The following is a 17452-nucleotide window of genomic DNA, read 5'->3' as shown; positions in this document are numbered from 1 at the left end:
GTCCCATCCCTGTCCCTGTCCCTGTCCCCGAGCCAGCCCCGGGCTTCGCCTCCTCCCCGTTCGCGGATCTCTCGGAGCGAGACTAAACTGTGAAAATCGGGATTTTCTCCCTGCTGAAAGGGGAGGGGTCCCGCTCCTCGTGCAAACCTCGCCCAGGGGACACCCGGGGACACCCAGGGACACCCAGGGACACCCGGGGGACACCCGGGGACACCCAGGGACATCCTGGCCGTGCTTCCAAAGCTCCTGCTCGCCCAGGAGAGCCCGAGGGGCCAGAGCTTCCTACTGCACTACATCCCATCCCCGGGGGAGGACGGAGCTTCTCGCACCCCTTCTCAAAGCACTTTAACTCTGCGGACTAACAGATATTTATTGTACCGACTGCTCGTCGCTGTCTCTTAGGATTTTATAATATTACAGCGGGCGGGGGGTGGATTGCGGGAGAGGAGAATTTAAAATAAAACCACGACGGCTACCAAAAAAACCCAAAAAAAAACAAAAAACCAACAACCCCAACCCTTTCAGACCTGTAACCAAAGCGGAGGGTTGGAATAAAGAGTGGAAAAAAGCAGGAGGTTCTCGGTGGGAACGGGGGTCCCCATCCCCCCCTGGCGCGGAATTCCCGGCAGCTTGCGGGGAAGGAGCCGGAGAGGGAATTTCAGCAGCGCGGATGAGCCCAGAACCCGCAGGGAATTTTTGGGCTCCGAGCTGTTCCCATTCTCAAAATCCCAAAACTCCAAAACCCCGCATTGAAACCTCAGGAAGAGGCTTGGGAGCCGCGCTGGACCCACCTGGAATGGGAATTCTGCCAGAATTCTGCCCAAAATCCCTTTCCTTGCCCCAAAAATCCAAAATCCCGCATTGAAACTCCAGGAAGAGGCTTGGGAGCAGCGCTGGACCCACCTGGAATTGGAATTCTGCCAGAATTCTGCCCAAAATCCCTTTCCTTGCCCCAAAAATCCAAAATCGAGCACCACGGGGACAACCTGGTGACAGGGACAACTCTCGCTGTCCCACCAGGACAAAACTTTTTTATTTTTTATTTTTTATTTTTTATTTTTTATTTTTTATTTTTTTATTTTTTATTTTTTATTTTTTTATTTTTTATTTTTTATTTTTTATTTTTTATTTTTTATTTTTTATTTTTTTATTTTTTATTTTTTATTTATTTTATTTTTTATTTATTTATTTTTTATTTTTTATTTTTTATTTTTTATTTTTACCGGATTTTTTTTTTTTTTTCCCGAGAAAAGCAGCGAGCCCCGAGCCCTGCGGGTGTTTTTATCCCGCTTCCCAAAATCCCTCCGGCCAAAAATTTCTTGTGCCCTCGGGGCTGCTCGAGGGGGATTCGCGATGTCACCGCGGCTGTGCCGGGAGTTATTATGGGATGTCAGCTCTCCTCGGGTATTCCAGCAGCTTTTCCAGCCTCGAACAAAATCCACCAGGAAAATTCGATTTAAAAAAAAAATAAATTTATTATTATTATTATTATTATTATTATTATTATTATTTTTTTTTTTTTTTTTTTTTTTTTTTTTTTTTTTTTTTTTTTTTTTTCCTCAGAGGGATTTTTAGGGAGAGGAGCCCGAGAGAGAAACGCGGCGATTTAGGGGAAATGGGATGTCCCGGGGAAGTTAAACTCGGGATTATCCCACACCCAAAAGCCCCCCCAGAAAAACTCCTCAAATAACCTCAAAAAAACCCAACCCCCCCCAAAAATCTCAAAAAACTCCCAAACCTCAAAAAAGCCCCAAACGCCAAAAAACCCCAAAGCCCCCCAAAACTCCAAAAAACCTCAAAAAACCCCAACCCCTCAAAAAACCCCAAAAGACCCCAAACCCCCCAAAACCCCAAAAAACCCCAAAAAACCCCAAACCCCCCACAACCCCAAAAACCTCAAAAAACCCCAAACCCCTGAAAAACCTTAAAAAACCCCAACCCCAAAAACCTCAAAAAACGCCCAAAACCTCAACAACCCCCCCCCCCAAAAAAAACCCCAAAACCTAAAAAAACCCCAACCCTGTAAGGACCTCTCTGCCCCATAAACACCCCCCATGTCCTAAAGGGAGCCCCCTGCCCCACAGAGGGTCCCTATAGGGCAGAGGAGTCTTTGTGGGGCGGGAGGGTCTTATGGGGCAGAGAAGTCCTTATAGGGTTTCTATGGGGCAGAGGGGTCCCTATAGGGTTTTCTATGGGGCAGAGGGGTCCCTATAGGGCAGGGAGGTCCCTATGGGGCAGGGGGCTCCCTATAGGGTTTTCCATGGGGCAGGGAGGACCCTATAAGTTTTCTATGGGGCAAGGACACGCGTGGGGACAGTCCCTGTGCTCAGCGTGGGTGCCACTGGGGACAGGGACACGCGCGGGGACAGTCCTGGTGCTCAGCTTGGGTGGCACTGGGGACAAGGACACGCGTGGGGACAGTCCCTGTGCTCAGCGTGGGTGGCACTGGGGACAGGGACACGCGTGGGGACAGTCCCTGTGCTCAGCGTAGGTGGCACTGGGGACAGGGACACGCGTGGGGGTGACGCGGATCCGCTCCGCGCAGCTGCGGGGGAGGGGCAGAGGTGACACAGTGACATCGGGGGTGGGGACAATGGCCCGGCATGGGGCCGTGTGTGTCCCCCCGTGTCCCCCCGTGTCCCTCAGTGTCCCCCCGTGTCCCCCCGTGTCCCCGCGTGGCCCTGACCCCGTGTCCGTGGCTGGAGGGTCCCACCCGGGGCGGTGACAGCGCAGGGGACAGGAGGGGGTGGCTCGGTGCCACCTGTCCCCAAGGTGTGGGGCGGCTCCGGGGGGGTTTGGGGCTGGGACAGCAACGGGGACACGGACGGGAGGGGACAGCAGGGGACAGGGACAGGAGGGGACAGCAGGGGACAGGAGGGGACAGGGACTGTGGGACAGGAGGGGACAGGGACAGGAGGGGACAGGAGGGGACAGGAGAGACAGGAGAGGACAGGAGGGGACAGGAGGTGACAGGAGGGGACAGGAGAGACAGGAGAGACAGGAGGGGACAGGAGGGACAGGAGGGACAGGAGGGGACAGGAGGGGACAGGAGAGGACAGGAGGGGACCGGAGGTGACAGGAGAGGACAGGAGGGACAGGAGGGGACAGGAGGTGACAGGAGGGGACAGGAGGGGACAGGAGAGGACAGGAGGGCACAGCCCCCGTGCCCTGGCAGGGACAGGAGGGGACAGGAGGTGACAGGAGGGGACAGGAGGCGACAGGAGGGGACAGGAGGGGACAGCCCCCGTGCCCTGGCAGGGACAGGAGGGGACAGGAGGTGACAGCAGGGGACAGCCCCGCTGTCGCCGTGCGGTGGCACTGGCGGGCCCCGCGCGCCCCCCGGTGCCTGTCGCCGATGTCGCACCCTCCGCCAGCCGCGCTCGGCATTCCCGGCTCATCCCTGGGCCGGGGACACCCCAAAGACACCCCCGTGTGTCCCCGTGTCCCCCCCCCCGTGTCCCCAGTGTCCCCAGTGTCCCCCACCGCTCACCGGGAGCTGTCGCGCCTGGCGACAAGGGACCTTGGACACCCCAAAATCCTCTCCCGGCTGGCACGGGGCGTTTGCGATTTGGGATTTGGGATCTGGGATTTGGCCGGAGCCCAGGAACGCGGGGGAGGCGCCACGTGAGGCGCCCCCGGCAGCGGCAGCGCGTCCCCAAGGCCACCCCCGGGGGGGTGACCCTGGCTGGGAGCCCCCAAGGCTGTCCCCGGCCGCGCCGTTATCACTTTTGGGGGCAGATCTCTCCTTCCTGCCAAGGCCACCGTGTCACCTGCGGCGGGGCCGGGGGGGACACCCGGGCCAGCCCTCGGGGCGGGGGCCGGAGCTCGGGATAAGAGCGCGGCCACCGCGTCCCCGCGGGCCACCAGCCATGCTCGCCCGCGCCGCCAGCGCGCCCGCAGCGCGGCGGGGATGCCGCCGGCTGGGCGGGGCTGTCCCCCCGGCTGTCCCCCCGGCTGTCCCCCCGGCTGTCCCCCCGGCTGTCCCCCCGGCTCCCCGGCCCTTCAACCAGGTGCCGGGCGAGTGGCGAGCGGGCTGGCTCAACCTGTACCGCTTCTGGCAGGAGGGCGGCCTCGCCAACCTGCACCTCATCATGGCGCGCAAGTTCCGCCGCTTCGGGCCCATCTACAGGTCAGCTGGACTGTCCCCTCCCCTGTCCCCTCCTGTGTCACCTGCAGGTCCCCAGCAGTGTTCCCTGTTCGTGTCACCTCCCTTGTCCCCTCCTGTGTCACCTCCAGTGTCCCCAGCAGTGTTCCCTGTTCGTGTCACCTCCTGTGTCCCCTCCGTGTCCCCTCCCTGTGTCCCCTCCCCGCTGCCATCCCCGCAAACCCCTCCCCTGTCCCCTCTTGTGTCACCTCCAGTGTCCCCAGCAGTGTACCCTGCTCGTGTCACCTCCTGTGTCCCATCCCGTCTCCCCATCCCATGTCCCCAGCTCGTGTCCCCTCCCCTGTCCCCTCTTGTGTCACCTCCAGTGTCCCCAGCAGTGTACCCTGCTCGTGTCACCTCCCTTGTCCCCTCCTGTGCCACCTCCCGTGTCCCCAGCAGTGCACCCTGCTCGTGTCCCCTCCCTTGTCCCCTCCTGTGCCACCTCCCGTGTCCCCAGCCCGCCTTCCCTCCCCTGTCCCCTCCTGTGTCACCTCCCGTGTCCCCAGCAGTGTACCCTGTTCGTGTCACCTCCTGTGTCCCATCCCCGTGTCCCCAGCAGTGCACCCTGCTCATGTCACCTCCCCTGTCCCCTCCTATGTCACCTCCCGTGTCCCCAGCAGTGTTCCCTGTTCGTGTCACCTCCTGTGTCCCATCCCCTGTCCCCATCCCATGTCCCCAGCCCGCGTTCCCTCCCCTGTCCCCTCCCTGTGTCACCTCCAGTGTCCCCAGCAGTGTTCCCTGCTCGTGTCCCCTCCTGTGTCACCTCCAGGTCCCCAGCAGTGTTCCCAGCTCGTGTCACCTCCCCTGTCCCCTCCCGTGTCCCCTCCCGTGTCCCTAGCAGTGCACCCTGCTCGTGTCCCCTCCCGTGTCCCCATCCCCGTGTCCCCTCCCCGCTGCCATCCCCGCGCCCTCTCCCGTGTCCCCAGTCCGTGTCCCCTCTTTGTGTCGCCTGCCCGTGTCCCCTCCCCGCTCCCATCCCGTGTCCCCAGCCCCTGTGCCCTGCCACGTCCCCTCCCCGTGTCCCCTCCCCGTGTCTCCTCCCCATGTCCTCTCCCTGTGTCCCCTCCTCCTGTCCCCAGCCCTTGTTCCCTCCTGCGTCGCCTCCCGTGTCCCCTCCCGTGTCTTCAGTCCGTGTCCCCTCTTTGTGTCCCCTGCCAGTGTCCCCTGCCATGCCCTTTGCCGGTGCCCCCTCCCTTTGTCCCCTCCCTGTGTCCCCTTGGGGACACCGTGAGCGGCAAGAGAGGAGGGGACAGCGATCTCGTGGGCGGGAGGGGACAGGTCCTGTGCCCTGGGAGGGGACAGGGACTGGGGGCCGGGAGGGGACAGATGTGCCCTGAGAGGGGACAGGGACTGGGGGCCGGGAGGGGACATGTCCTGTGCCCTGGGAGGTGACAGGGACTGGGGGTCAGGAGGGGACATGTCCTGTGCCCTGGGAGGGGACAAGGACTGGGGGCCAGGAGGGGACAGGTCCTGTGCCCTGGGAGGTGACAGGGACTGGGGGCCAGGAGGGGACATGTCCTGTGCCCTGGGAGGGGACAGGGAACTCGAGACGGGAGGGGACAGATGTGCCCTGAGAGGGGACAAGGGCTGAGGGACAGGAGGGGACAGGGTGTGAGGGGACAGAGACTGTAGGGCAGAGACACCCCTGGGACAGGACAGGACACTACTGGGACAGGACCCCTGGGGACAGGACACCTTGGGGACAGGACAGCTTGGGGACAGGACATCTCTGGGGACAGGACACCCCTGGGACAGGACACCCTTGGGGACAGAACACTCTGGGGACAGGACACTGGGGACAGGACACCCTGGGGACAGGACACTTTAGGGACAGGACAGCCTGTCAGATTCGCGGCTCCCGCAGGGAGAAGCTGGGCGTGTATGACAGTGTGAACATCATCAGCCCCGGGGACAGGACCCTTGGGGACAGGACAGGACAGGACACTTTAGGGACAGGACAGCCTGTCAGATTCGCGGCTCCCCGCAGGGAGAAGCTGGGCGTGTATGACAGTGTGAACATCATCAGCCCCGGGGACAGGACCCTTGGGGACAGGACCCTTGGGGACAGGACAGGACAGGACCCTTGGGGACAGGACACCCTGGGGACAGGACACTTTAGGGACAGGACAGGACACTTTAGGGACAGGACAGCCTGTCAGATTCGCGGCTCCCCGCAGGGAGAAGCTGGGCGTGTATGACAGCGTGAACATCATCAGCCCCGGGGACAGGACCCTTGGGGACAGGACACCTTGGGGACAGGACACTTTGGGGACAGGACACTTTGGGGACAGGACACCCTGGGGACAGGACACCCTGGGGACAGGACACTTTGGGGACAGGACCCTTGGGGACAGGACACCCTGGGGACAGGACACCTTGGGGACAGGACACTTTGGGGACAGGACACCCTGGGGACAGGACACCCTGGGGACAGGACACTTTGGGGACAGGACCCTTGGGGACAGGACACTTTAGGGACAGGACAGCCTGTCAGATTCGCGGCTCCCGCAGGGAGAAGCTGGGCGTGTATGACAGCGTGAACATCATCAGCCCCGGGGACGCGGCCACGCTGTTCCGGGCCGAGGGGGCGCTGCCCGAGCGCTTCCGCGTCCCGCCCTGGGTGGCGTACCGCGACCACCGCAACAAGCCCTACGGCGTGCTGCTCAAGTGAGCGCCCCGCGGGGCGGGACCCCAAACACGGCACCCCATAGCTCATCAGGGGGGCGGGACCCCAAACACGGGACCCCATAGCTCATCAGGGGGGTGGGACCCCAAACACGGCACCCCATAGCTCATCAGGGGGGCGGGACCCCAAACACGGCATCCCATAGCTCATCAGGGGATTGGGGACCCCAAACCGGCATCCCACTGCTCCTCAAATGAGTGGGGACCCCAAACCGGCATCCCATAGCTCATCAGGGGGGTGGGACCCCAAACACGGCATCCCATAGCTCCTCCTGTCAGTGGGGACCCCAAACACGGGACCCCATAGCTCATCAGGGGGGTGGGACCCCAAACACGGCATCCCATAGCTCCTCCTGTCAGTGGGGACCCCAAATCCGGGCTGCTGATCCCCCTGAGTTCACGGGCACCCCAAATCCCGGCTCCCGCTCCCCTTTAAGTTCAGGGCACCCCAAACCCGCGTTCCTGCTCCCCCGTGAGTTCAGGGCACCCCAAATCCGGGCTGCTGATCCCCTTTAAGTTCGTAGGGACCCCAAATCCGGGTTCCTGTCACTCCTCAAGTGAACAGGGACCCCAAATCCCGGCTCCTGCTCCCTTTTAAGTTCAGGGCACCCCAAACCCGGGTTCCTGCGCCCCTTAAATTCATGGGCACCCCAAATCCGGGTTCCTGCTCCCCTTAAATTCATGGGCACCCCAAATCCGGGTTCCCTCTCCCCTTTGAGTTCAGGTCACCCCAAACCCGGGTTCCTGCTCCCCTTTAAATTCATGGGCACCCCAAACCCGGGTCCCTGCTCCCCTCTAAGCTCAGGGCACCCCAAATCCGGGTTCCTGCTCCCCTTAAATTCATGGGAACCCCAAATCCAAGGTGCTGATCCCCCTGAGTTCACGGGCACCCCAAATCCCGGCTCCCGCTCCCCTTAAGTTCAGGGCACCCCAAACCCGGGTCCCTGCTCCCCTTAAATTCATGGGCACCCCAAATCCAAGGTGCTGATCCCCCTTGAGTGAACAGGGACCCCAAACCCGCGTTCCTGCTCCCCTTAAATTCATGGGCACCCCAAACCCGGGTCCCTGCTCCCCTCTAAGCTCAGGGCACCCCAAACCCGGGCTCCTGCTCCCCTTTAAATTCATGGGCACCCCAAACCCGGGTCCCTGCTCCCCTTAAGTTCAGGGCACACCAAACCCGGGTTCCTGCTCCTCTTAAATTCATGGGCACCCCAAATCCTGGTTCCCTCTCCCCTTTGAGTTCAGGTCACCCCAAACCCGGGTCCCTGCTCCCCTTTAAATTCATGGGAACCCCAAATCCGGGTCCCTGCTCCCCTCTAAGCTCAGGGTACCCCAAACCCGGGCTCCTGCTCCCCTTTAAATTCATGGGAACCCCAAACCCGGGTCCTGCTCCCCTTTAAATTCATGGGAACCCCAAATCCGGGTTCCTGCTCCCCTTTAAGCTCAGGGCACCCCAAATCCGGGCTCCTGCTCCCCTTTAAATTCACAGGCACCCCAAACCCGGGTCCCTGCTCCCCTCTAAGCTCAGGGCACCCCAAACCCGGGTCCCTGCTCCCCTTAAATTCATGGGGACCCCAAATCCGGGTTCCCTCTCTCCTTTAAGCTCAGGGCACCCCAAATCCGGGTTCCTGCTCCCCTTAAATTCATGGGAACCCCAAATCCGGGTTCCTGCTCCCCTTTTAAGTTCAGGGGACCTCAAACCCGGGCTGCTGCTCCCCTTAAATTCATGGGAACCCCAAATCTAAGGTGCTGCTCCCCCTCAAGTGAACAGGGACGCCAAACCCGGGTCCCTGCTCCCCTTTAAGCTCAGGGACCCCAAACCCGCGTTCCTGCTCCCTCCTGAGTTCAGGGCACCCCAAACCCGGGCTGCTGATCCCCTTTAAGTTCGTAGGGACCCCAAATCCGGGTTCCTGTCACTCCTCAAGTGAACAGGGACCCCAAATCCCGGCTCCTGCTCCCCTTAAGTTCAGGGCACCCCAAACCCGGGTTCCTGCTCCCCTTAAATTCACGGGCACCCCAAATCCGGGTTCCCTCTCCCCTCTAATCTCAGGGCACCCCAAACCCGGGCCCCTGCTCCCCTCTAAGCTCAGGGCACCCCAAACCCGGGCTCCTGCTCCCCTTAAATTCATGGGCACCCCAAACCCGGGTCCCTGCTCCCCTTTGAGCTCAGGGCACCCCAAACCCGGGCTCCTGCTCCCCTTAAATTCATGGACACCCCAAACCCGGGTCCCTCTCCCCTCTAAGCTCAGGACACCCCAACCCCGCGGCTGCCGGGCCGGGTCCCACGCGGGGTGTCCCCGTTCCGCAGGACGGGCGAGGCGTGGCGCTCGGAGCGGCTGCTGCTGAACCGGGAGGTTCTGGCCCCCGAGGCGCTGCCCGCCTTCGTGCCGCTGCTCAGCGCCGTGGGCGAGGATTTCGTGCGCCGGGCTCGGGCCCAGGCGCGGCTCAGCGGCCGCGACTGCTGGAGCGGCGACTTCAGCCACGAGCTGTTCCGCTTCGCCCTGGAGTGTGAGTGAGGGGAGCCGCAAAAACCCGCGCGAAAAAAAGCTAAAGAATGTTAAAAATCCCACCGGAAAACAGGCGAATGTCAAAAAGCAAAAAAACCCCTAAAAATCCTAAAAAATACCCACCCCCCAAAACCACCAAATCCCAAAAACTCCCCAAAAAATTTAAAAAACTTTAAAAACTCCCCACAAAACCGTAAAATACCCCAAAATCCTAAAGTAAATCTCAAAAAAACCAAAAAGCCCTAAAAACTACCCCCCCAAACCCTAAAATACCCAAAATCTTAAAGGAAATCCCAAAAAACCCTACAAATCCTAAAAAACTCCCCCATAAAACCCTAAAATATCAAAAAACCTGAAGTAAATATCAAAAAACCCCAAAAAACCCTAAAAAAACCCTAAAAAAACCCTAAAAAATCCCACCGCAAAACACGCGAATGTCAAAAAGCCAAAAAACCCCTAAAATCCTAAAAAACTCACCATAAAAATGTAAAATATCCAAAAATCTTAAAGTAAATACAAAAAAAACCCCAAAAACCTAAAAAAAAATCCTAAAACATCCCACCGCAAAACACACAAATCCCAAAAACCCCCCAAAACCCTAAAAATCCTAAAAAGCTCCCCTTTAAAACCCTAAAATACCCAAAAACCCTAAAGTAAATCTCAAAAACCCTCAAAACCCCCAAAACCCCTAAAAACCCTAGAAAACTCTCCCCCAAAATCCCCAAATCCCAAAAACCCTAAAGTAAATCTAAAAAACCCCAAAAAAACCCTAAAACCCCCCAAAAACTCCCCACAAAACTGTAAAATACCCAAAAACCCTAAAGTAAATATCAAAAAACCCTAAAAACCCCCAAAATTTTCCCCCAAAATCCCCAAATCACAACCCCCCCCAAAAAAACAAAAAAACCTTAAAAAACTCCCCCAAAACCGTAAAATACCCAAAACCTTAAAGGAAATCCCAAAAAACCCTACAAATCCTAAAAAACTCCCCCATAAAACCCTAAAATATCCAAAAACCTGAAGTAAATATCAAAAAACCCCAAAAACCTAAAAAAAAACCTAAAAAATCCCACCGCAAAACACGCGAATGTCAAAAAGCCAAAAAACCCCTAAAATCCTAAAAAACTCACCATAAAAATGTAAAATATCCAAAAATCTTAAAGTAAATACAAAAAAACCCCAAAAACCTAAAAAAAATCCTAAAACATCCCACCGCAAAACACGCAAATCCCAAAAACCCCCCAAAACCCTAAAAATCCTAAAAAGCTCCCCTTTAAAACCCTAAAATACCCAAAAACCCTAAAGTAAATCTCAAAAACCCTCAAAACCCCCAAAACCCCTAAAAACCCTAAAAAACTCCCCCCAAAGCCCCCAAATCTCAAAAACCCTAAAGTAAATCTAAAAAACCCCCCAAAAAAACTAAAAACCCCAAAAAACTCCCCCTCAAACCCTAAAATACCCAAAAATCTCAAAGTAAGTCTCAAAAACCCTCAAAAAACCCTAAAAAACTCCCCCCAAAATCCCCAAATCACAAAAACCCCCCAAAAAACCCTAAAGTCCCTAAAAAACTCCCCCCAAAACCGTAAAATACCCAAAACCTTAAAGTAAATCTCAAAACCCCCAAAAAACCCAAAAAACCCTAAAAACTCCCCCCCAAACCCTAAAATACCCAAAAATCTTAAAGTAAGGCTCAAAAAACCCTAAGAACCCTAAAAAACTCCCCACAAAACCCTAAAATACCCAAAACCTTAAAGGAAATCCCAAAAAATCCTAAAAATCATAAAAAACTTCCCCAAAACCCTAAAATACCCAGAACCCCAAAGCAAATCCCAATAAACACTAAAAATCCTAAAAAACTCCCCCCAAACCCTAAAATACCCCAAGCCCTTAAGCAAATCCCAAAAAACCCCCAAAACCCCTAAAAATCCTAAAAAACTCCCCACAAAACCGTAAAATACCCAAAATCCTAAAGTATATCTCAAAAAACCCTAAAAACCTAAAAAACTCCCCCAAAATCTCTAAAAAACTCTCCCCCAAAAACCCTAAAATACCCCAAATCCTAAAGTAAATCTCAAAACCCCCCGAAACCCCTAAAAACCCTAAAAAACTCCCCCCAAAGCCCTAAAATATCCAAAAATCCTAAAGTAAATCCCAAAAAACCCTAAAAATCCTAAAAAACTCCCCCCAAACTCTAAAATATCCAAAGCCCTTAAGCAAATAGCAAAAAACTCAAAAAATCCTAAAAACCCTAAAAAATCCCCCCAAAACCACCAAACCCTAAAGCAAACACCCAAAACCCTAAAAAAAACCCTAAAAAAACCCCAAACCCTAAAATACCCAAAACCCTAAAGCAAATCTCAAAAAACCCCAAAACCCTAAAAAAACTAAAAAACCCCCCGCAAAACCTCCAAATCCCAAAAACCCCCAAAAAACCCTAAAAACCCTAAAAAACTCCCCCTAAAACCGTAAAATACCCAAAACCTCAAAGCAAATCCCAAAAAACCCAAAAAACCCTAAAAAATTCCCCCCAAAACCCTAAAATACCCAAAAATCTTAAAGTAAGTCTCAAAAACCCAAGAAACCCTAAAAATATCCCAAAAATCCTCAAATCCCCCAAACCCTAAAACAAACCCTCAAAACCCTGAAAAAACTCCAAAATTCCAAAAAATTTACAAGAAACCCCAAAAAACTCAACCCCCCAAAAAAACATAAAAATCCCCCCCCCAAAAAAAAACCAAAACCCCAAACCCCTAAAATCCCAAAAACCCTAAAACAAACCCCAAAACCACCAAAAAATCCCAAAAATCTCAAAAAACCCTAAAACCCTTGAAAACCCCTAAAATCCTCCCAAACTTAAAACAAACCCCAAAATCCCCCCCAAAAAACCCTAAAAAAACCCCCAAAACCCCCAAAATCCCAAAATAAACCCCCCAAACCCCTAAAACAACCCCCCCAAAAACCCAAAACCCCCCAAACCCTAAAAAACCTCCCAAACCCAAAAATCCCCCAAATCCCAAAACAACCCTCGAAACTCCAAAAAAAACCCCAAAACCCCAAAACCCAAAAAACCCCCAAAAATGACAAAAATCCCCCCAAAATTGTCAAAATTCCCCAAAACCCAAAAACCACCCCAAAACCCCAACCCAAAAACCCCCAAAACCCTAAAAAAACCCCAAAAATGCCAAAACTCAAATAAACCCCCCAAATCTTTCCAAATCCCAAAACCCCTCAACCCCCCCAAAAAACCCCAAAACCTCAAAAAAACCCCAAAACACAAAACTCTCCAAAACCCCCAAAAACCCCAAACCCCCAAAAAACCCCAAAACCCCAAAAACCCCAAAAACCCCAAAAACCCCTCAAACCTCAAAAAACCCCAAACCACCCAAACCCCAAAATCCCCCAAAATTACAAAACTCCTCAAACCTCAAAAAACCCCCCAAAATCTCCAAAAAACCCCAAACCCTTCAAACCTCAAAAAATCCCCCAAACCCCCCAAAAACCCCAAAACCCCAAAACTCCTCAAACCTAAAAAAACCCAAAACCCCCAAAAAACCCCAAAACTCCTCAAACCTCAAAAAAACCCCAAAACCCCAAAAAACCCCAAATCCCCTCAAACCTCAAAAAACCCAAAAACCCCAAAAAAACCCAAAACTCCTCAAACCTCAAAAAAACCCCAAAACCCCCAAAAACCCCAAAACCACCAAAACCACAAAACTCCTCAAACCTCAAAAAACCCCAAAAACCCCAAAACCCCCAAAAAACCCCAAATCCCCCAAAATTACAAAACTCCTCAAACCTCAAAAAAACCCCCAAAATCTCCAAAAAACCCCAAACCCTTCAAACCTCAAAAAATCCCCCAAACCCCCCAAAAACCCCAAAACCCCAAAACTCCTCAAACCTCAAAAAAACCCCCAAAACCCCCAAAAACCCCCAAAATCCCCCAAAATTACAAAACTCCTCAAACCTAAAAAAAAAACCCCAAACCCCCAAAAAAACCCCAAAAACCCCAAACCACAAAACTCCTCAAACCTCAAAAAAAATCCCAAAACCCCAAAAAAACCCCACATCCCCTCAAACCTCAAAAATCCCCAAAAATCCCAAAAAAAACCCAAAACCCTCAAAACTATCAAAAAACCCTCCCTGGACGGGATATTCCCTCTTTTTTGGGATTTTCCCTTTTTGGGATTTTCCATTTTGGGATTTTCCATCTTTTTTTGGGATTTCCCCTCTCTTTTGGGATGTCCCCTCTTTTTGGGATTTTCCTTCTTTTTGGGATTTTCCCTCTTTTTTGGGATTTTCCCTCTTTTGGGGATCTCCCCTCTCTTTTGGGATGTCCCCTCTCTTTTGGGATGTCCCCTCTTTTTGGGATTTTCCCTCTTTTGGGGTGTCCCCTCTTTTTGGGGTGTCCCCCGATGACCCCAAGGCACACACAAAGCGCTTTTGTCATTTACCGGCCACCAGCTGGTGCCAAAGGCGGGGACAGGGACGGGACAGGGACACAGGGACAGGGACAGGGATGGGACAGGGATGGGACAGGGACGGGACAGGGATGGGACAGGGACGGTCACTGGGAGCACCTGGGGCTGCTCCCTCTGCCACGGTGACAATGACAGTGACAGTGACAGTGACAGTGACAGTGACAATGACAATGACAGTGACGGTGACAGTGACAATGACAGTGACAGTGACAGTGACAGTGACAATGACGGTGACAATGACAGTGACAATGACAGTGACAGTGACAATGACAATGACAATGACAATGACAATGACAGTGACAATGACAGTGCCATGTCCTGTCCCCAGCCGTGTGCCACGTGCTGTACGGGACGCGCCTGGGGCTGGTCTCTTTGCCCATGGTGACAATGACAATGACAGTGACAGTGACAATGACAGTGACAGTGACAGTGACAATGACAATGACAATGACAGTGACAGTGACAATGACAATGACAGTGACAATGACAATGACAATGACAATGACAATGACAGTGACAATGACAGTGACAATGTCCCTGTCCCCAGCCGTGTGCCACGTGCTGTACGGGACGCGCCTGGGGCTGGTCTCTTTTCCCATGGTGACAATGACAATGACAGTGACAGTGACAATGACAATGACGGTAACAATGACAATGACAGTGACAATGACAATGACGGTGACAGTGACAATGACAATGACAGTGTCCCTGTCCCCAGCCATGTGCCACGTGCTGTACGGGACGCACCTGGGGCTGGTCCCATTGGGATGGTGACAATAACGGTGACAGTGACAGTGCCATGTCCTGTCCCCAGCCGTGTGCCACGTGCTGTACGGGACGCGCCTGGGGCTGCTCCCTGTGACCATTGGGATGGTGATAATGACAATGACAGTGACAATGACGGTGACAGTGACAGTGACCCTGTCCCCAGCCGTGTGCCACGTGCTGTACGGGACGCGCCTGGGGCTGGTGTCTGTGACCATTGGGATGGTGACAATGACAGTGACAATGACAGTGACAATAACGGTGACAGTGACAGTGCCATGTCCCCGTGTGTCCCCAGCCGTGTGCCACGTGCTGTACGGGACGCGCCTGGGGCTGGTCTCTTTGCCCATAGTGACAATGACAGTGACAGTGACAATGACAATGACAATGACAGTGACAGTGCCATGTCCCCGTGTGTCCCCAGCCGTGTGCCACGTGCTGTACGGGACGCGCCTGGGGCTGGTCTCTTTGCCCATAGTGACAATGACAGTGACAATGACAATGACAATGACAATGACAATGACAGTGACAGTGCCATGTCCCCGTGTGTCCCCAGCCGTGTGCCACGTGCTGTACGGGACGCGCCTGGGGCTGGTCTCTTTTCCCATGGTGACAATGACAGTGACAATGACAATGACAGTGACAATGACAATGACAGTGACAATGACAATGCCCAGCCGTGTGCCACGTGCTGTACGGGACGCGCCTGGGGCTGGTCTCTTTTCCCATGGTGACAATGACAGTGACAATGACAATGACAGTGACAATGACAATGACAGTGACAATGACAATGACAATGACAGTGACAATGACAATGACAGTGACAGTGCCATGTCCCCGTGTGTCCCCAGCCGTGTGCCACGTGCTGTACGGGACGCGCCTGGGGCTGCTGCAGGATTTCGTGCCGCCCGACGCGCAGCGCTTCATCGCGGCCGTGTCGCGCATGTTCCACACCACGGCGCCCATGCTGCACCTGCCGCCCGCGCTGCTGCGCCGCCTCAACACGCGCACCTGGCGCGACCACGTCCACGCGTGGGACGCCATCTTCGGCCAGGGTCAGTGCCGCCCCCGCCGCCACCTCCCCCGCGAGGGTGGCGCGGCGCTGACTGTCGCTGTCGCTGTCGCTGTCGCTGTCGCTGCAGCCGACAAGTGCATCCAGAGCGTGTGCCGCGAGGTGCGGCTGCGGCGCAAGGGCGCGCACGAGTTCCTGGGCGTGCTGGGCAACCTCATCCTGCGGCACAAGCTGCCCCTCGACGACATCCGCGCCAGCGTCACCGAGATGATGGCCGGGGGCGTGGACACGGTGCGCGCCCGCGGGGAGCGGGGCGGGGACGGGGGGAAGGTCCTGGGTGGGTCGGGGTGGGTGGGGACAAGATGAGGAAGGGAAGGTCCTGGTTGGTGCTGGGTGGGGCAGGGGAAGGTCCTGGGTGGGGTTGGGTAGGGACAAGGTCGTGGTTGGTGTTTGGTGGGGCAGGGGAAGGTCCTGGGTTGGTTAGGGTGGGTGGGGACAAGGTCCTGGTTGGTGCTGGGTGGGTGGGTGGGGCAGGGGAAGGTCCTGGGTGGGTCAGGGTGGGTGGGGACAAGGTCCTGGCTGGTGCTGGATGAGGAAGGGAAGGTCCTGGTTGGTGCTGGGTGGGGCAGGGAAAGTCCTGGGTGGGGCTGGGTAGGGACAAGGTCGTGGTTGGTGTTTGGTGGGGCAGGGGAAGGTCCTGGTTGGTGTTTGGTGGGTGGGGACAAGGTCCTGGCTGGTGCTGGGTGGGAAAGGGTAAGGTCCTGGTTGGTGCTGGGTGAGGAAGAGAAGGTCCTGGTTGGTGTTTGGTGGGTGGGTGGGGCAGAGAAGGTCCTGGCTGGTGCTGGTGGGGGGCAAGGTCCTGGTTGGTGCTGGGTGAGGAAGGGAAGGGCCTGGTTGGGTCAGGGTGGTTGGGGACAAGGTCCTGGTCGGTGTTTGGTGGCGCAGGGACGGTCCTGGGTGGGGCTGGTGGGGGACAAGGTCCTGGTTGGGTCAGGAGGAAGGTCCTGGGCTCGGTGGAGACCAGGTCCTGGTTGGTGTTTAGTGGGCGAGTGGGGAAGGGTGAAGGTCCTGGTTGGTGTTTGGTGGGTGTGGGCAAGATCCTGGTTGGTGCTGGGTGAGGAAGGGAAGGTCCTGGTTGGTGCTGGGTGGGGAAGGGAAGGTCCTGGTTGGTGTTGGGTGGGTGGGGCAGGGAAGGTCCTGGTTGGTATTGGGTGGGTGGGGCAGGAAAGGTCCTGGTTGGGGCTGAGTGGGTGGGGACAAGGTCCTGGTTGCTGTTTGGCGGATGGGTGGGGCAGGGAAGGTCCTGGTTGGTGCTGAGTGAGGAAGGGAAGGTCCTGGTTGGTATTGGGTGGGAAAGGGAAGGTCCTGGTTGGGTCAGGGTGGGTGAGGATAAGGTGGCGTTTGGTGGGTGGGGACAAGGTCCTGGTTGGTGCTGGCTGGGGACAAGATCGTGGTTGGTGTTTGGTGGGGTAGGATAAGGTCCTGGTTGGGTCAGGGTGGTTGGGGACAAGGTCCTGGTTGGTGCTGGGTGGGTGGGTGGGGCAGGGGAAGGTCCTGGGTGGGGCTGGATGTGGAAGGGGGAAGGTCCTGGTTGGGTCGGGTGGGTGGGGCAGGGGAAGGTCCTGGGCTGGGTGAGAAAGGGAAAGTCCTGGGTGGGGCTGGGTGGGGCAGGGGAAGGTCCTGGGTGGTGTTTGGTGGGTGGGGACAAGGTCCTGGTTGGGTAAGGAGGAAAGTCGTGAGTGGAGCTGGGTGGGGACAAGGTCCTGGCTGGTGCTGGGTGGGTGGGGCAGGGGAAGGTCCTGGTTGGTGTTTGGCGGGTGGGGCAGCGCCGAGCCGGTCCTGACAGCACTGAGCTGGGCAG

At 55.6% G+C, this 17452-nt stretch overlaps 1 protein-coding gene across 1 annotated transcript; it reads left to right on the top strand.

Annotated features, from left to right (window-relative positions):
• Positions 1-3864: 3864 nt before the first annotated feature.
• On the top strand, positions 3865-15928 carry LOC130266720 (cholesterol side-chain cleavage enzyme, mitochondrial-like; the record flags this gene model as incomplete). Its single annotated transcript, XM_056515981.1, has 5 exons — positions 3865-4129; positions 6656-6811; positions 9138-9337; positions 15431-15634; positions 15722-15928. Coding segments are annotated over exons 1-5 (1027 nt in total), but the record flags the coding sequence as incomplete, so codon positions are not given.
• Positions 15929-17452: the final 1524 nt, after the last annotated feature.

This window comes from Oenanthe melanoleuca, unplaced genomic scaffold (genome assembly GCF_029582105.1).
Source record: "Oenanthe melanoleuca isolate GR-GAL-2019-014 unplaced genomic scaffold, OMel1.0 S169, whole genome shotgun sequence".
Taxonomy (NCBI): Eukaryota; Metazoa; Chordata; class Aves; order Passeriformes; family Muscicapidae; genus Oenanthe; species Oenanthe melanoleuca.
Note: the sequence above shows the minus strand (reverse complement) of the source record. Positions and strands in the feature narration are given on the sequence as shown.